The 20,263-nt window shown below is 38.6% G+C and overlaps 4 protein-coding genes across 4 annotated transcripts; 3 read left to right on the top strand and 1 right to left on the bottom strand.

Annotated features, from left to right (window-relative positions):
• Positions 1 to 10,792: 10,792 nt before the first annotated feature.
• LOC108968324 (39S ribosomal protein L21, mitochondrial) lies at positions 10,793 to 11,617 on the bottom strand. The gene is made up of 2 exons (XM_018932281.1): positions 11,481 to 11,617; positions 10,793 to 11,425 (listed from the first exon to the last, which is right to left on the bottom strand). The coding sequence occupies exons 1-2, from the start codon at positions 11,545 to 11,547 to the stop codon at positions 10,875 to 10,877; spliced, it is 618 nt and encodes a 205-aa protein (XP_018787826.1). The 5' UTR covers positions 11,548 to 11,617; the 3' UTR covers positions 10,793 to 10,874.
• A 473-nt stretch (positions 11,618 to 12,090) lies between these two features.
• Positions 12,091 to 15,732, top strand: LOC108968323 (probable serine hydrolase). Its single transcript, XM_018932280.1, has 2 exons — positions 12,091 to 12,189; positions 14,692 to 15,732. The coding sequence occupies exons 1-2, from the start codon at positions 12,187 to 12,189 to the stop codon at positions 15,664 to 15,666; spliced, it is 978 nt and encodes a 325-aa protein (XP_018787825.1). The 5' UTR covers positions 12,091 to 12,186; the 3' UTR covers positions 15,667 to 15,732.
• Positions 15,733 to 15,813: 81 nt separating this feature from the next.
• LOC108968311 lies at positions 15,814 to 16,671 on the top strand. The gene is made up of 2 exons (XM_018932258.1): positions 15,814 to 16,070; positions 16,141 to 16,671. The coding sequence occupies exons 1-2, from the start codon at positions 15,909 to 15,911 to the stop codon at positions 16,669 to 16,671; spliced, it is 693 nt and encodes a 230-aa protein (XP_018787803.1). The 5' UTR covers positions 15,814 to 15,908.
• Positions 16,672 to 17,422: 751 nt separating this feature from the next.
• On the top strand, positions 17,423 to 18,439 carry LOC108968309 (probable serine hydrolase). The gene is made up of 2 exons (XM_018932257.1): positions 17,423 to 17,440; positions 17,513 to 18,439. The coding sequence occupies exons 1-2, from the start codon at positions 17,423 to 17,425 to the stop codon at positions 18,437 to 18,439; spliced, it is 945 nt and encodes a 314-aa protein (XP_018787802.1).
• The last annotated feature ends 1,824 nt before the right edge of the window (positions 18,440 to 20,263 follow it).

The raw sequence follows: 20,263 nt of genomic DNA, 5'->3' as shown, positions 1-20,263 counted from the left end.
AATAATAAATTTCCATCATTTCCAGTCTTTGTATGCCTCAAGTTTCAATTGCAACTGTTCGCTTTCGATCCAAAGATAAATGGGTTTTACGCAAGGCCAATCGAGTCGATATTCAATATTTGAAGTGGTTGCACGGGGCAAAGTAACCAAAGTAACAAATTGGAAAAGAAGGCAAAGATGAACTGACACACATATATAACGGTACAGCGGCGTTGCGGGCTGATATCAAACATATATATTTTTTAAGCACCACCCCATTCGCACATACAAATCGATAAGTGTGTAAGTGTGTGAGTTGGTACGTACGCATGTAAGTTGCATGTATGTATGTTTGTAAGTATACTCGTATGTGCATGTATGTGTGTTTTCATATAAATGTGTGCGAATATGCAGTGAGATGTCGCTTGGATTGCGCCAACATTTGCCGCAAGTTCAATTGCCGGAGCGCACTTGCCCAATGATAGATAACCAAGCGGTCAGCTTGCGTTGACAATTCCATTACTGCGTTGGCTACTTGTCCGGCTCGCTCATTGTTTTTGTTACGGCTACATGGTTACGCTCACATTGTGCTTATTTTTCCGTCTCTCATTTGGCCAACCGCTTAATGCTTGCACGATATTTCCCGAAGCGATATTTGATGGAACTTTAACAATGCGAAATCGATCAGCAAAAATGCTCCGTGGGTGAAAGTGCTAAGGGCTGCGCTGCTATTGTTGTATGTTTGTGGTGGAAAGTGACCATGTGCGTATATTAATGCATGTAGGCTTCCAACCAACCATTCGGGGTGTTTGTATGGCATTCATGTGTTTAATATTAAAGGTTACGCAATGTTCGCAAAAATCGATTTTTTTTTTATCGGAAAAAGTTCACTAACAGCCCGCTAAAACAAAACGTTAAATTTGAGTTTTTGATATGGTGCAAAAAACAGTTTTTTGTTAGGAATTTTTTTTATTATTTAAATTGACTTCGCGATTTCCCATAATTAGTCGGGAAACGTCCGCCTAGAATTTCTTTTAGAACTCCTCGGAATACAAACTGGGATTTGTATCGAAAAACACTGCGACAAATTCTGCGAAAATTAGAAGGCTGCCACGAGTTCTCTATATTCAGGCGTATTCTCGCCGTCCCCCCGGGATATTTTAAGGACACAAATGGGAAGTGAGCCCTGAGAAGTGATGATGCTCTCCGTATGTCTCATGATGCTCACTTCCTAAGCAAAACGTCCTCGAAATAGCTGATGAGATTGCCAAAAGTGCTAATCATCTGGCTACCAAACAGGAAATGCGCAAGTCGCTAAAAACGATACACTGAAATTTTCTAAGGGGCTGATACACGGATTGATGGAAGACCTCAACATTGCAGATCGTTACGATCATGTGCAAGAGCATCGAAAAACAAGAAATAATCTTGACTTTGGCTGCACCGAAGCTAATATACCCTTCACATGTGCATTTACTTTAGTAATTGTGTGTCCAGTTTGTATGGAAGCTCTATGTGTTATAGTAATCCGATCTGAACATTTTTTTCGGAGATTACGTTATTACCTTAAGCAGTAATCCATGTAAAATTTCTTGAAGATACCACGACAAATGTGATAGTTTTCCATACAAGCCCTTGATTCCGGTCGTTCCTTTTGTATGGCAGCTATATGCTATAGTGAGCTGATCTGAACAATTTCTTCGGAGATTACATTGTTGCCTTAGCAAATAATTTGTACAAAATTTTGTGAATATATCTTGTCAAATGCAAAAGTTTCCATACAAGCCCTTGATTACGATCATTCAGTTTGTATGGCAGCTATATGTTGTAGTGGTCCGATATCGGCAGTTTCGATAATTGAGCAGCTTATAGAAGAGAAAATGACGTTTACAAAATTTCAAAACCATATCTTAAAAACTGAGGGACTAAAGTATACTCAGAACATACGAGCGCTATTTGTGTTGTTTACAGTAACTAAAAATATTCATTTCGGCCAAAGAATAGCGTTAAATCATTTTCACGTGATTTTTTGTTTAAATTTTTTGATGTGTATTATCTCAGCAAAAGTTCATCGTTGAACCTAATTCGATTGTTGACGATAAAGCTCCGTCAAAGATCAGTTTTTATCGATGATATGGTGAATTCAATCGAGGTCGTACATATATCCCTTGAAGACGAGTTTCGTCAAGATCTTCCAAAATCAGTTGAGGAAACTATTGCTGCAGAACGCAAATTAATATTGCAAGATCGTCATGTGGCCTGTCGAAAGATTGAGACAACTTTAGCCATTAGTGGGGCCAGCATACATTCAATATTGCATGAACATTTGATTTGAGATTATTTCACATAGGATCCCACACAATTTATCGATCGCTCAAAAAAGGTTTGGTCGAGAGAAATGTTAAAAAAAAAGATAACAGTACTTCGAAACACTTCATCACACAATTATAACTAGGCACTTTTATTGCGGAAGAATTAAGTAAAACTCGCCGCATAAATATTATTCTGCGAGCAATAAATAATTATAATCAAACAACTCTTATTTAGCAAGCGTAAGGAAAATCGAAATAAAGGGTGATCCATTTCGAAGTTCCCTGCCATTTTAAATAAAAAACACAGAAACTTCAAACTAAATGGGGAATATTTATTAAACTTTAGGCTTTACATATGCATACAGGAAAAATTGTAACGGTGTGATATCACCCGATCTTGGTAGCCAATTGACCGACCCAAAACGTGAAATTAATTGCTCACCGTAGTGTTCTCTCAATAAATCCATTGATAGATGAGATGTGTAGGAAGTGGCGCCGTCTTGTCGAAACCAAATGTTGCCGAGATCGTGAGCTTCAATTTCTGGCGTCAAATAGTTGGTTATCATGGCGCAATTGATCCACCGGCCCACAAACCATACCAAACCGTTCTATTTTTCCGGATGAAATGGCAGCTCTTGAATCTCTCAGGTTGCTCTTTGCCCCAATTTTGGGGCCTCATGGCAGAACAAAACCTGGCTCGAAAACGTCGATTAATCTTGGAATTTTTCAAGAGCTCAAAAGGCTATTGAAACAAGTACCTCTACTTTGACTACCTGTTACTTCATAATTAGCATTTAAACTAATAATTCAGAGTAGACATAAGCCTAGGCAGAGTAATCATTTTTTCATCCCTATAATTTCAAAGTACCCATAATAAAGTATTCAAAAAACTGAGTTCTCCTATATTTTGAATAAACGATTTTTTTTTTTTGTACAGTTTTAAGCAACGAACTCAAAAGCAAGCAAAAACATATTGAAAACTTCGATACGCTTCAGTTCCGTCAGAAAGCAGAAAGCAACTGGGAACGCTCTGTTTTTCATTTTCTCTTCATGCTTAATTCGTTGCAATTTTGAACTTTATCGAATGGGAAATTGGCTGAGTGGGATTTCGCTTAACTTTCTGGTTTCTTCGTTTCAAACAATTTTAACTTTACAACTGTTTTTACAGTGGCGCATACAAATATGTGTACTTGTGTGTGTCTGTATTTATGCACATATTGTACATTTCGAAATTCTTTTGTAGCTACTTGCACAATGTCATTTATGCCCCTCCCCGTCGATAAGTGATTTTCTGGCAAAAGAATAAAGTTAAGTCAAACAAGCCAGGATGAAATGATTCGATTCGATAAATACAATATGCAATGGTCGTATTTTCCATTAGAGCACGAAGTGAAGAGCATGCTAACAGCTGCTGTGATTGCACTGTGCTCTGGTCCAGTGAGCGCTTGTTAGTCGCTGGTGCCGTTGCGTATGATTCTTTTAGGGAACAATATAATTTATTTAAGAAGGGCGACCAAATATGGGGTGAAAGGAAAAAGGAGGGTGGAGGAAAAAAGTAAAATATTATATAATTAAAAAATATATTTCCATTCGTTCTAATACCCTTCCTTACAATTTAGTTGCGTATACGCAGTGTTTCACTCAATATATGGACCGTCAATTGTAATTAGAAGCATTTCGGAGGATAAGCAACTTAGTCAGGCCAACCAAAACTATTTGCTGAAATGAGAGAAAAAAGAACTGTTAACTTCGGCTGCACCGAAGCATTTCTTATACTAATTAAGGTACAAAAATCTTTAACTCCTTTTGGATCGGCCAGTTCGTATGAGAGCCGAACTAAAGCATAAGTGGGCCGATTTGCAAATTTGGACCTTGGACAATAATCCTTGGCACATTTTTCGGATCGATCAGCTTGTATGATAGACGGTGTCAATAAAAGAGCAGCAGAAGAAAACGAAGAAGAAGAAAAACTTCAGATCGATATCTCAGAAACTGAGTGACTGCATGGTTGTTTGTCATTCGAAATTCTCTTAATCACCACTAAATCTCGTCAAATGCGGTTGAGCGATAGAGGTGACATCAAAATCAGAAATGTATGTCTCTAACCCTCTTTGTTTCTTAACTGCAAAGAGCTTAATCGTCTATTCTGCGAAATCTGAGATTATACCTTTTACCAACTGGATTACTTCAGACTCGATCTCAACGTCACCGTCAAGATTCTACAAGCCTCCTAAAGCAGTCTCCTCGCAGCCAAATTCCCCCAATTTCGGTCTGACGTCGGTCGATGTGTTGATATGGTGGAAGAGCAGTTTGAACGGGGTCGTTTTTTGGCAATTTGGCAGCTAATCGGCTCTATAATTCGGCGTGACAGAGTTTTGTGGCCATTTCCCGGACTGGACTTCGACTTCTTGGAAGCAGGTTCGTCGGATAGAGTCCATTGTTGCAACTGTTTATGTAATCCGGAAAGAACTGTGAGGCCGAAACGGTAATGACTGATGGGACAGTCTACGTCCTCTTTGAAGCAGGTTCGTCGGGTGCAGTCTACGGTTCCGACTGTTGCTTGAGGTCTGGTGGCCGCCAGCGGAACCATGCTGCGATGGGCATAAAGTGCAGAAACTCTTTCAGATTGCTATTAACACTGATATTACGTTTGTTGTCCGGCATGAACAACGCGGTATTCATTGCGACAATTCTTTTTCACAATATATGTATATTATAAAAGTTCTCTTCGCACTGTAAAAAATATTACGAGTCTGATTTAGTTGAAATTTTGACGGTACAGAATGTACATACATACATATATACTATATACTAGGCGATAATAAAATAGCTCTTACGTCAGTTATATAGATTCGACTGTCTTTGGCATGAAAAAAGATCTTTAGTGCAATTGTCAATTCTTAATTCTTGAGCTTAGAATCAAATCTTCTTCATCTTCTTTATTGACACTTACGCGATTACAGCCAAGTTTACAACAGCGCGACAGTCGTTCTTCCTTTTTTTTTTTTGTCTTTATCCACCTGTTTTTTTCAACGGAGTGGAGGTTTTCTTCTTCCTCTGCTTCCCCTGGCAGATACTGAGTCGAATACTCTCGTAGCTGGAGTGTTTTTATCCACTCGGACGACATGACCTAGCCAGCGCAGATGCTGTCTCTTGATTCGTTGAACTATGTTAAAGCTGGCGTATATCTCGTACAGCTTATCGCTCCATCGAATGCGGTATTCGCCGTTGCCAATGCGCAAAGGACCATAAATCTGCCGCAAAACTTTTCTATAGAACACTCCTAAGGCCGACTCATAAGATGATGTCATCGTCCGTGCCTCTGCACGGGTACATATATTGAGTAACTTGTAGAGCTTGGTCTTTGTTCGTCGAAAGAAGACTTTAGTCGAATCAAATCGTCGAAAATCTTAAAGTAGCCTCAAATGAAACTATATTTCTTTCTTTTTCTTCACAAGTCCAACCAACTGGTGACCATTGAAATGTCTAACGATTCTTACTCATTTAAACACTATCTAAAGTATGCATTCTTCATCCAAACGCAAAACGCTCACTAAGCATGTGTATGAATAAGTTGTTGCAGTAAATTCTAGTTGGCCTGCAGTACTCAAAAGCAACAACAAAGTCTGCTGCCGTAGCCAACATGTTGACATTCCAAGCATGCAATGTCACTCACTTAGCGTCACTTATGCAATAAAGCAAACAAATCTCATTCACGCCGCAGCACAGCATTATTACTAATAGAAGAAAGGCTTGAAAATGAATGCGTCGGGAGCAGTGAGCCTACTGCTTTACTACTTTAGGCGCCGCGGCGTGTTGAGACTGGCAGGAAGAGACTAAGAGAGGAGAGTGGCTGATGGTAGCTGCCAGTTTTTGCGCTATTTTTCGGGAAGGCAAACGCTTGGCTTGGTTAGCCCTCGACGGCATTACGGCTAACGTTCATTTTACTTTCATGAAATCCTGTAAAATTTATATTACCATAAATTCCATGCCAATTATGTGGATAGTGCGTTCGTTGCCTCATTCAAAGAGCGCGGCACATACATGCATACATATATGTATGTATGTGTATGTGAGTAAGTTTGCGTGTGTGTTTGCATTGGAGATTGCATGTTGTGAGCATGGACTTGGAAATTATTACATGAATATTCAAATCTAAGTTGGCATTTGCCTTCAGCATACATATACACATATGTACGTATTTATGCATGTGTGTGTGTGTGTGTGTGCTGTGGCACTCGTATGCGGCAACGGCTCGACGTGTTTGCATAGACAGCAGGATTGTTTTTAGTTATGAAAATATTATTGTTTATCTTCAAAACAAAATGGAATATTTGCTTTCATGCTGCTGCGGATTTTTTTTTGCTGTTTTTGCTGAATGTGTTTCAACCGCAGCTATCAGTCATTTCTATTGCGCTTCTCGCTCGTTGCACTTTCCAAAAAGTTCATGCATTTTGTTTATGTACCCAAAAGTTCACAAACATACACAACTGTTTGTACATATGTATATAGGTATGTACGTTTGGGTCTAACGGTTGTTGTGGCGCGTGTGTGGTTTCGCAAGTCAGTGACTTTTTGATGAACTATAATGCCAAGACGTTCGTAATAGCCACAAGGATATACTTGTATATATGTATGTACTACATATGTGTATATAAATAGTCAATTCATCTGTGTGTGTGCGTCAGTATATATGGAATCAAGTCTCAGTATCAGGTTTAGAAAAATCGATTTGAGTTTTGTCATACACCCATTTTTTCCCAAAACGTTGTTCATTTGGCGGAGTCGCCGTTATCGGACCACTGACCGATCAAAATCCCAATAAAGATCGTTTCAGTCGACTAATCTTAAGATGATGAACTTTGTAAAATAAAAACTTTCCTCTATGATTTTACTTGATGAAAATGCCGACCACTTGGCATTCGTCAAAAAGACATTAATACGTGGAATATCATCATTAAGCAACCGCTGGTCCGAGCAACGGTTGGGCCGAGATCACGAAACATCGTCAGTCGCTTCTATCCATTGCGAGTTCACGCCATTTCGACATCCCAAGTGCAGACTCTTCGCTATGAACTTGGTACTTCCATTGGATGCGTGGGCGCTTTTGTTTCAGGCTTATTTATGCTTGTTCCGCGATATACATAGTCCCTAAATTTTTCAATTTTATAGCTGCCGACAGTGAAGTAGTTCCCATGATGCGCGTAATCTTTCTATATGGCCTCCAGGTAATTTGTCTTGCCCTCATTCACTACAAGACTAAATTCTTTCGCTTGAAAAGGCTGCGCTGACGGCTCTGTTCTTAAAGCCATAATATAAATATCACCTGTATACCTCAGTAGCCTTGTACTCTTAGAGTAGACAGTGCCACTGCAATTTCAATTAGCGGTACGTATTGCTTTTTCCAAAATTATATTGAAAAAGATGTGCGAAAGAAAATCGGCCTGTCTCAAACCTTGTTTGGTAGGGGACGTCTCAGAGAGGTCGTTCCCGACTTTAACGGAGCTGATGGCTGTGCTCAACGTCATTCTGCATAGCCGTAAGAGTTTCGCAGGGATACCAAATTTCGACATTGGTTCTATGAGTGCTGTCTAAAGCAGCTTTGAAATCGACGAAGAGGTGATGGGTGGCGATCTGTTTGTCAAGGGTCTTCTCCAGGATTTGACGTACTGTGTAAAGCTGGTCTAGGGTAGATTTTTCAGGTCTAAAGCTACACTGATAATATTAAATTAGTTGATTTACAATATTTTCACACAATACTACCGAAAGAACATTATATGCGAATGTTGAAGCTTTTAGAAAAATGAAAAGAAACCTCTATAAAACCAATCAAAGACTTCTCAAGAACATCTTCAATCACAAATTTAAGTTGACCACATAGTTAAATTTTTTATCAAGCGTAAGCCATCGAGAAGACCCCCAGAGCGAAAGCCAAACCGAGTAAGAAGACTATTCCCGATCGAAATATCATTCTACAGGATATAATTAGTTCCCGTAAGCTCCATTGGGCTTTCGTTTTCTCAACTTTCTCAGTATTTTCAAGAAATATTGATCTTTAGGTTCATTTTGATTAAACCAATCTGTATTTATTTCCCCTTCTAAAGGATATAACCACTCAATTAGACTTTTAAAATACATATTTTACAATAATATAGAGCTTGGTTTTGTTTTGCTTATGGTTACCTCTATTTTCTTTCGTCGATCTTCATTTCTAGGCATTTAATTTTTGGCGGTTCGAATTCCATATGCAGTTTCAGAATCATAATTTGGATCTTGTATTCTAATTGTCATGGATGATATGGTCTAATTATTTGTGATTGATAAAGAATAGCGAGATTTCATCAGGAAATATTTTCTGCGCGCTCTCCAAAGCTCAAGGTTAAAAGTTGGCTGACGATTGCCAATCAATAGTCAAAATAATTGTGCAGTAATCCTTTTCGAACTCAATGTAACGGAATGTAACATACATACCTACGTAGACGTGTATTATTGTATGTGTCCTGCTGCAAGGGAAAATTCTGTGGAATTCCTTTCTCTTTGGTATGTTTTAATTAAAAGAAAATCGTGAAATTGCGAAAGGCGATTAAAGTGCTCTTCTGCTTTCACACAGCATAACATTCTTCACGCATAGGGCGATTGAGAGCATTGCGTGGACTCACATTGACCGGAAAACATTGATTTAATTGAGGTAAAATTTCCCGGATTATTAACTGTCGTGCAATGCGGCGAGACAGTAAATTACACACTGACGTACAATATGAATGTGCGTAGGTATGTATGTGTGTTTGGACACCAATATTACCAGAAAATTTTATTCGATGTAAAAACTTGTTTGTACATACTTACTTAGGCATGTCTTCTATCGACTTCGTTTTGGTTAGTTCGTTGGGTTAATATATATGTACCTCCACCTTTAGTACGATAAGATAAGATAAATATATTATGAAAGTGCTAGTGAGGCGATATGATCCCTATTTGGAAACATGGATTCAAGGGCCTTTATCCTGTTTAGCTAGGTTTAAACCCTTTTGTATTGAATCGCCGAGTGTCGTCGAATTTGCCTCTACTTATGATAACAATGTCATTTAGAGGATCCTACTATGAGTTAGCAAAGCTAATTGTCCACTACAAGGCTCCCTAACAGGGTGGTTAGCACTCAACCCTGTGCGCAGCTTCTTGTAGTGTCGAGACGAACCCTGGTATCTCTAACTGTGGTTTCAGCTATTGTGGTACACAGTACGGCGTTTATCCTTTATCAAACAGATAGAATCCGTAGAACATATCCTCAATACGTGATTTTTCCATTTTTTGCCTCCCTGCAAATCAACCCACTCTAATGTATTTGTATATATTTTATTCAAACTTAATATACCCTCTTTTTTTTTTAAGGAAAATAATTAAATCATCATATAAGCACGTATGCAATCCATTAATCTTTTCAAATATGAATTTGAACCATTAAATTGTAAATAGCAAGTAAAATACTAAAACATTCATATTAAAAAAGCGAGAGTTTAGCATAACAAATTCTTTTAAATGCACTCATCTCCTCATGTGTATTTATACATATGTACATACGAGTACATATGTATGCTTATGCAGTTCATTGAATGGTAATTCTACCTCCCTCCAGTTTTATGATTTCCGCAAAACATGCGCAGAATTTCTGAATAGTTATTAGTGACTCTGACGGTTCTAAGCAATGACCACTACAAGTTATTAAAGTGGTAAGCAGGAATATTTGTTGACGACATGAAAGAATTTCTTTTTATGCGCTCACTTATAATAAGGAAATATTCGAAAAAAATATTACATTCATAGACGTATATACATACATAGTACATACATAGATGGAATATATATTATACAAAAGGATGAGTGCAAAAAATACTAATATGCAAGGTATTTTTGCGATATTTGATAGAAAAGAAAATTCAAAATCATTTCCTATATTTAATTTGCTAAGTCATCACCTTAGACTCTTCTATTTAAAAAAAATTGTTTAAGAACTTGAACTACTATTACATAAAAAAACCGTTAAAAAATTGTTTAATTCAAAACTCTGCATACACAGTAAGTTTCGCAATATATTTTATTTTCAAAATCGTCATTTTATACATATGTATGTATTTAGGGACTGTTCCATTTTGATTTGTATGTGGCTACCATTTACAATCCACCTATTTACCATAACAATATTTATTAACTCCTCTTGTGGTGAGATTGTTGAGTTTAGCGAACCTTACCCCTTACTGTGTTTTAACGAAACTATTTTGGTATAAGTACAATAAATTTTGGAATGGTCTAAAATCGAAAAATGCGGTAGTTACATTTGGATTATAATGGCTGTCTTCGATCCACCAAGCGTTGGAGAGCTAATAATTCTAAAGTAGTAGGGCTCTACATATATTCTACACATGAGGCTCTGAAATACATATGTAAATAAGTTGTAATACCACCTTAGCCTCAACAAACACACAAACTTATCAACAACGCGCACATTTCATATATCTTAGGAGCAAAATAAGGTTTAACTTCTTTATTGACTGATACACTTTCTATACAACAGTTGAAAAAATGCAACTAAAATATACGCGGCTCACTTATTACTTGCGCAGGGCCACCTACAATTTGCTCAACTTCAATTGAATTGATGCGAATCATTGTGTTCGGTGAGCGTTGAAAGTTGATACGCATGTATTGCTTCCTGCGCTTCTTCTTGAAATGTGTTTTCGTATGCGTAAGGGTTTTCTCAATAATTGTCGCCTTCACGTTCACCAAACCGGCTGGCAGTATTGGCCGCCCGATCAAAGTGAAATCCTTAGCACCAGCCAGCAACACTTTTTCCAAACGAATTTCATCGCCAATTGTAGGTGGCCAATAACCCTCCACAAGAATTATATCGCCAGCTGTTATTTTAAATTGTTTGCCACACAAATGTACAATAGCAAATAGGCGTCCCTCCTTATGTTCATCAAGTTGTTGGTTAACTTTATCGAAAACATCTTGACATTCTTTTTGTTCGAGTTCTGAAGTCACTTTTTCACTTTTATTTGCTACAGCTGCGGCATTTACTAAAGTGGGCTTTTGTTGTTGCAGCAGACGCGGTGCAATGCTGAGCTCACGTAATGTATCTGCAATGGAAAATAAATGAAATGTTGCTAATTGCATAACGATTTGTTTACTTACGTGTTAAGTTATTAACGAGGCAAGGCTGCCGCGCCACCGAAAGCAAGCGTTTAGCCAAAAACGCCATTATTTTCAATATTCAATTGGGATTCACGAACTATTGCACAAACACTTCATTCTAACCATAAAAATAAAGCGTATTGACAATCAGCTGTTATTGTGCTGCTGTTTTTGACAGGCAGTCGGCGCTATATCCCATTCACAATAGTGTGGTGAAATGAAATATTTGTGGTAGCAAATATTTTTTTAATGTTTTTTTTGTTATATTGAAATGAAAAAAAAATTAACAAATATTTCAAATTTAAGCTGTGCTCATATTGAGTGAGTTTTTAATTTAAGTAATAAGCAGTCATGTGCAGGATATAAACTTTGAAATATAATTTTACTGTTATCAATACAGTTCTAATTATTAAAACAACCCCTAATGGGTTAATTAGTCAAAAGCTTTGAATTAAACTTTTTCCATTTGCATGTGGGATTAAATGAGTGCGCGCTCTCTAACCTCCCTATATATTACTCTTATCTCGCAAAGTTCCCTTAAATACAGACTAGAACGTCTGTCTGATTCTCAGTGGTAATCTCTTGATCACAATTAGTTGTTTGTTACCAACGAAAGTTATTGGATTAGTTTTCTTAGTTCTTTAAAGTTTATTTAGTCTTCAATGAATTCTTCGATTTCCCGTCAATAAAACGGATAGAAGCTGCAATGGTAAGTAAAATATCTAAATGTCTATAAACTGAATACTAAAACATCAATAATATATTATACATGAATAATTATTAACTACACCATTTATTGGACTTTAAATTAATGCGGTGTTGACTTATTGAAGAATGAGAGACAGACCACAAAAAAAAGCTTTGCCAAAAATTTTAGTTGCGTGTCAAATTTTTGGAGAAGAGTCAAAATTTATAAACTTTCGTAAGACTCTGTACTCTTTCTAACGGTTATTTATAACTGTGACCATTATCTCGACAATTATGGCATTATATTAATAACTTTTTTTTGCAATATTTCTTTACTTATTTCTTTACTTATTGCTTTACTTTTTTTAAGTAACGATAACTTATAAAGTCCATTTAAAAACTAGACAAGCGCACTAAAGTGATTAATTAAGCAGTTTTGGTGATACGTTGCTCTTTAGTACGCCGGTACGTCGGAATATCCCTTCTTTTTAGGGATGTTTGATAGTGGATTAAAGCATTACCCAATGGGTTTGGGTGATCTCGTGGTTATATATGTACCTACATAGTTCATTCTGCAGTCCTCTACTTCTTTCTTTACGATGGGAATACCAAGCTCTTTATGAATATTTTCATTAGGCATGTGCCATGCATTTTCGATTGGAACCTTTATATTATATCAATATTAGTGGCACACTTCGTACCACCCAGTTGAACGCCATACATACAAATCGGCATTATGACCGCATTGCATAGAAGGATTTTGTTTGTTTAGGCTAAATTTATATGTATTTAAACGCCAATTTAAATTTACAGCTCTTACTTATCTTCATACAAGTTATTATTATTATCATTATTATTATTAATATTATTATCATTATTATTATTCATATTATTATCATTATTATTATTATTAGATGTACATATGTATGTGTTCTCCAGGTGAGCCTCCTATCTAGTTGAATACCAAGGGTTACTAAAATATTGTTAATTTTTACTGCCGAACACATATTTGGTCTTAGCGAAAATAAAACATGCTTACACATTTATACGCCAGGTGGCTAGCCATTCTTCGGCAGAACTTAAGTGCTCCACTAATATTCTTGATGCTATAATGTGGCATTTGTTACGGCTCACTAAAGCTGCGTTATCAGAAAAATTGATGTCAATATTAACTGTTGGAAGATCTGCTGCAAATATGATGTATAGAGTCGGGCTTAAAACACTACCCAGCCCCAATCTATCGTTCATCAGATATGAAATCTCCTATTTTAACCATAAATTATTATCCATTTCGCGGTACCCTACTCAGAAACACACAGAAACTTCGAATTTAATGGGGAGTGTTTATTATCATTCGAAACAACATTCTTTGGCATTTTTTTTTTTTTTGAAGAATAAATCTTTCAAATGTTTGCCGCGGCTAGGTCTCAGATGGTCCATTCATTGTGTTCAATTTTCGATGACTTGTTCGAGCATTTCGACTGGTAACTGGGGAATGACACGCGTTATGCTTTATTCCAAGATCTAAATAGAAGCAGGATTGTTCGCATAGACTATATACTTTACATATCTCCTCAGGAAAAACGATGTGTTAGCACACGATCTTCGTGCCTCAGCGAAGTGTTCTCTCAATAAATCCATTGATAGAGGCGATTTGTGGGAAGTTCTTCTTGATTAGCGTAGTCACCGCTTACGCGATTATAGCCGAGTTAACAATCGCGCGCCAGTCGTTTCTTCTTTTCGCTACGTGGCGCCAATTAGATATTCCAAGTGAAGACAGGTCCTTCAAGACTTGGTCTGGTCGGTCTGGTCGGTGTGGAGGTCTTCCGCCGAGATCACTAGCTTCAATTTCAGGCATTCAATAGTCGGTTTCCATGGCGCGATAATGGTCGTCATTGATAGTTATGTTCCTACCGGCAAAATTTTTGAACAAAATGGACCGTCGATTCCACCGGCCCACAAACCACACCAAACCGTTCGTTTTTTTCTGTATGAAATGGCAGCTTTTGAATCTCTCAGGTTGCTCTTCGCCCCAAATGCAACAATTTGACTTTTTTACATAGCCATTGAGCCAAAAATGGGCCTCATCGCTGAACAAAATTTTGGTCGAAAACGTCGGATCTTTTTGGAACATTTCAAGAGCCCATAGAAGCGAACCGATGTCGCTTGAGAACGTCGAGTGGCTTCAGTTCTTGCACAAGCTATATTTTGTACGCTTTCAATTTAAGATCTCGACGTAAAATGCGCCAAGTCGTTCCATACGCCAGTCTGAGTTGCTTTTCAAGCACTGTTTCTTTAACATTCCCGTTGTCATCGTCATTAACAGAGGTGGATGGATGACTCGAATGAGGGAAATTTTAATTTTTGGGAATGACTTGCTTGTAAAATTTAGGTTATTTTGCAGAATATCGTATTGCTGTCGAGGCTAGTTACTTAAGCAGGTTAAACTTCCTTTATGAAAGGAGCCTAGGTTACTCATAATTCTTTCCGAAAATAAAAACTAATGACAAATTTTCTTATCCAGTTCACAGAGATACAGATTCCGGTACCATGGGGTCACATATCCGCGCTTTGGTATGGCGATCGGTCGATTCAACCGCTCATCGCGCTACATGGTTGGCTCGATAACTCTGGCACTTTCGCGAAATTGGCACCGTTGCTCGTCGAAGCCGCCGGCAGTGTGCTCTGCATCGATCTACCCGGACATGGTCGTTCTTCGCATCTACCTGCTGGAATACTCTATCATATCTCTGAATTTATACGCGTACTGACACGTCTAATGCAATATTATAACTGGTCGAAAATATCGCTGTTGGGCCACTCAATGGGAGGCGGGGTGGCACTTTACTTTGCTTCCCTATATCCAAGCAAAGTCGATTTGCTGATTAGCATTGATGTGGTCATAAGACGTTTTAGGAAGCCAGATTTCGTGGTAAAAACGTTACGCTACACAATGGAAAAGGCGTTGCGCGACAATCAACGACTCGTCGATAACACTTCAAACGAAGAACCACCAAGCTACACGTTTGCTGAATGTGAGCGCCTGCTGTACGAGGCTTCCGGTCGTTCGATTTTGCTGGAAAACTGTAAATACATTTTGGAGCGCAGCATAAGCAAATCGCGTAAATTTGCCGATAGATATTACTTTTCACGCGACACACGCATCAAATACTTAGTGGATCAACAGTCCGAGGAGGCGCTCGGCAAAGCCATGACTATGCGTATTTGTGCGGCAAAATTGCCTTATATGGTCTTAAAAGGTGGTGCTTCAAGTAATATCGGTCCGGACGCGATGAAGCTAATCGGTTTGCTGACTGAGAATAATCCGAACTTTGAAACACATCTGATTGATGACGGCTTACACCATTTCCACCTGAATCAGCCCGAAGCTACAGCAAATTTGATCATACCATTTCTGAAGCGCTATCGTCCACAGCCACAGACCGACGGCGCGCAGTCGTATGTTGGCAGTGAGTTGCGGTCAAAGGCTAATTTGTGAACTTGAATTTTCGGCTTTTAGTTTAATTTGTAATTAAAGCTTGTGGTTCAGTTATTAAATTGTGTATTCAATGTTTTTAGTGTTTGTTGCAGCACATACACTGTTGGGGAAAAAGTATACGCCACACTTTGAGTAACATATTGCGTCTATTACTATATGAGTGCTTTTAGGATTATTTAGAGTTTCGTCCCTTAAGCTATGTGGACAAGAAAGAATCAAGCAATTTTTAATAGCGAAATCTGATGAGCAATGGATATCGTATTCCAGTGAAGGCTTTTGCATTGGCCGGAAAAAATTATAGACAGAGGAGGCAATGTCTGAACTATCCGGCGGGTGAGGAAAATCTTTCCAGCTGCTATTTTCCAAATAGTCTTAGCCACTCTTGCAATGGCCGCCGTTTTTCGGTAAGAATTCCTTCGATTTGTTGAGTTGTTGTCGGTAGCTTTTCCCATTAATTGTTTTACCCGGTTTCAGAAATTCATAATACAGCATACCTTGTCGTCATGGATTTCCAGCTTTGCCGTTGATTTGGTTATTTGGTCGGACCTCATATATAATTTTTCGCGTTCTATATTGCTCTGCTTCCCCCGGCATATACTGCGTCGAATACTCTTAGAGCTGGAGTGTTTTCATCCATTCGGACGACATGACGTATCAAACGTAGCCGCTACCTACTTGCCACAGTCCTTGTCCCTTCCATCACACTTATTGAACGGTGGTGATGTCAGCCTCTACTCTTACGAGGACATCAACCAGCAGTGCAATGGCACATTCTACAATTCTAGTCCTTTAGTAAGTTCTAACCTTCAAAAGGCGCGTGAAAAAATTGGACAGCTGTCAGATTATTACGTCGTGAATTATACCATTTTGAAAGAAGTAACGGTTGTCATTTCCTTTTTGGGAAAACTAATACTCGCACTGTTGGGGCCAAGGTTTGGATTGTCCAACATTATTTGGACTCTGTATCAGGGAAATGAACCATTGGAAAGTAGTTCGAGATTTTAAAAATATCCAATGAACGTTTACATTGTAAAATTCACTAATATTTGGGTATGAGGACGCTCGGTGCAAAATGGTTGTCGCGTGAGCTCACTTTTGACCAAAAACAACGACGAGTTGATGGTTTGGATCAGCCTTTGGGGATCTTCAAACGTAATAAACTCAGGTTTTCGAATCGATATGTTATAATGAATGCAATATGGCGCCGTCATTTCATTCCGAAGTCCAATCGACAGTCATTCGAGTGGACTGCACTTGATCAACCCACTCCAAGGCAATGCATCGTGTTACCAGTCTGTGAAAAGGGTGGAAAAATTCCATGAATTGTGCTTCGAATTGCTTCTGTACTCTGCGCATTCTCCAATTCTGGTCCCCAGCGACTATTGTCTATTCTATTGAATTCTCTGAAAATAACGTAGGTAATTCTTTTGCGCAACAGTGTAGGTAGCTAATCATGTTTACGCAGTACTCATGCTTACCTAAGCGAGCCAACAAAATGGGTTTAAAGTTCATTAATGTATATAGTTTAACATTTTTCCCCTTAGCATGAGTGCCAACTTGACCTAAGCTTTAAAATATTAAGCTTCTATTAAAGTATTTCTATGAAAAATAAAATGTTTGTGTGTCTAAGTTGACGGTAGAATTTTTTAATTTCCGCAAGCGGAGCGCCGTAGACGGTCACGCATCGCGCGGTAAGTAATTCATAGTTGCAGCTGTGTTGCTAGTCTAAAAGAGTGAACTAAAAGAGTAGAACGTAATGCCGGAGAAGAGTCGAGTAAGTTGCATTTAGCGTATCGTCTTCTGGAAGTGAAAATTTTCTCTTAAACATTCATTTTACTTTCTTCAGCCGTTTGAATTGCAAATTCCCATGCCCTGGGGTCACATAGCCGGCTGTTGGTATGGCGATCCGCTGGGACGGCCGCTGCTCGCTCTACACGGTTGGCAAGATAATGCGGGTAGTTTTGCACGCTTGGCGCCGCTTATTGCAGCGCAGCGACCCATTTTGGCGATCGATTTGCCCGGTCATGGACGCTCGTCGCACTTTCCCGCCGGCATGTCGTATCACTTCAACGATTTCCTACGCGTCGTGCATCGCATTGTTCGCCATTACAAATGGCGTAGCGTATCTCTTCTGGGACATTCGATGGGCGCAGCTTTGAGCTTTTCCTATGCCGCACTCTTTCCGAACAATGTCGATATGATCATAGCGATTGATACATTGACCACGCTATATTTTCCGCCGCATATACAGATCGATATGATGACCGTAATGACGGAGAAGTCACTGAACGAGGAAGACCGCTTGCGTGAGCCCGCGCCGTTGCCACTTTACAGTTATGAGGGTTTAACAGATTTGCTCTATCGTGGTTCAGAGCAATCGGTGGAGTTGGAGCATTGCCAGTATCTGTTGGAGCGTAGTGTTCGGCTCGCTGAAGGACAATCGCATATGTATTATTTCTCACGTGATACCCGCGTTAAGCTCATGGAAATGTTTTTCACTCCTCCACAGCTGGTTTTGGCTTTGGCTGAACGCCTGCGTAACATTCATTATCTCGTTATTAAAGCTGAGCTCTCGTATCACATAGAGGTGGAAGATTTAAGTGACATCTTTCGTATTCTCCGTGCTAATAATCCCACATTCGAGTTCCACGTCATAAAGGGTGAGAAGCATCATGTTCACCTGAATAGTCCCGACAAAGTGGCGGCGTACGCAATGCGATTTCTACGTATGTATGGCGGAGAGTGGCATAAATCCGCAGAGGCTAAATTGTAATTATAAGTTTTTTTTAGACAAATAATAAAAAATTTATCTTAAGTTCGTTTGGATTTCGGCGATTTTACCGAAAATGAGTTGAGTTGTAAGTGGATTTGTGAGATAAGACGACTTAGCTGAGTTAAAACTTTTATTCAATGTTCTCAAGAAATTATATCTCAAAAGTGTGCGACATAGTTAACGTAATAGGAAATTTTAATATGCATATAGGTTAGGTTAGGGCAAGTTAGTTTGGCTTTCGAAATAGCATAGACCTCAGCTTGAAATAGCTGACATTGACTTCAGTGGTCTGGCAACTTAAAAGGCTGCCTTAGGCCCAACTCTGGACAGTATATTATCACACCAACTCCATCGTCCATATTCGAGCCATCCGCATAAATGTTTAAAATGTTGCACGGAGCAAACCTACCATTTTTTTCTATGTTGACTTTGAACCTTCTTTCCCAGTTGAAAAGTCGGATCGTGTAGTCGGTGTTTGATAAATTACCCACTGAGCTATGCCCGAAGATTCTATGTGTAAGTTTTCCTGCAGCCAGTACAGTAGTCCCGCCGATTTTGATGCGAGTTTTATAGGTGGCATTTTTAGTACAAGAGCCACCGTTGGGGTTATTCTTAAAGTTCCCCTTATATATGCATATAAGTATCAATTATAAAGGACTTCTTGGCCATTTGAGAAGTATTTTCTCTTAATGAATCGAAAAGTAATGCTGGAGTGGAACTGGGATTACGTGGTGACGTGGTGAAGGTAAATCGCATGCAACAATTTTCCCCTTCATTGTTTTTTCCACTGTTAAGTTGAATAATGTTCAAAGTTCTCCTACCTTTTGCACAATGGTGATTTTCATATCGCTTCTCCTGTGGTGAAAATAGAGATACAGAGGAGCGCGAAAGGAGAAATTTTTTCAGTTGGGGTAATGTGGTGGCGTTTGGTGCTGTTGAGGTGTATGCTGATAATTTTGAAGTATGTAACTACCAATGTAATTGAATAAAGAAAGCTTACAGATTTTGTAAAATAATAATCCACACATAAATTATTCGGATATTCAATGTTAAGACTACACTAGATCTCTCAGTCGATAGGGTCAATAATTCATATGCAGTCTTTAGAACTTCAGATACTTCGCGCCATCCAGCGTTTTAAGTACTTGGTAAGTAAAATAATTGAAATACATATAGCAATGACTTATATGAGCAACTCTCTTTCGAATATAACTTTTTCATTATCGGACCCTCTTTTAAGTACACTGAAGAAGGAAGTCATTTTGGTGGTGATGGGATGTGGCTCATCAAATCAATGTTTTGAGTTTCAGTTGGTGTGTGTGAAATCGCATTGTCGTGATGAAGAGAGAATCGTTCCACGCGGTTGGTTTCCCTTGCGAAAAAAAAATAAAAAAAAAATGCAACCATTTTTTGGAACTGCTTCGGTCGCGAATAACTGTTTTTTATACCCTGAACAGGGTATATTAAGTTTGTCACGAAGTTTGTAACAGCCAGAGGGAAGGGTCGGAGACCTTATAAAGTATATATCTAAATGATCTGTATGTCGAGCTGAGCCGATTTAGCTATGTCCGTCTGTCTGTCTGTCTGTCTGTCTGTACAAATACGAACTAGTCCCTCAGTTTTTAAGATATCGCTGTATCATATATGTAGCTGCCGTACAAACTGAATGATCGGAATCAAGTTCTTTTACGGAAAACTTTCACATTTGACAAGATATATTCACGAAATTTGGTATAGATTATTTTCTAAGGCAACAATGTAATATCCGAAGAAATTATTTAGATCGGATTACTATATCATATATTTGCCATACAAACTGAATGA

Source organism: Bactrocera latifrons, unplaced genomic scaffold (assembly GCF_001853355.1).
Source record: "Bactrocera latifrons isolate USDA-ARS-PBARC rearing strain unplaced genomic scaffold, ASM185335v1 scaffold_21, whole genome shotgun sequence".
Taxonomy (NCBI): domain Eukaryota; kingdom Metazoa; phylum Arthropoda; class Insecta; order Diptera; family Tephritidae; genus Bactrocera; species Bactrocera latifrons.
Note: the sequence above shows the minus strand (reverse complement) of the source record. Positions and strands in the feature narration are given on the sequence as shown.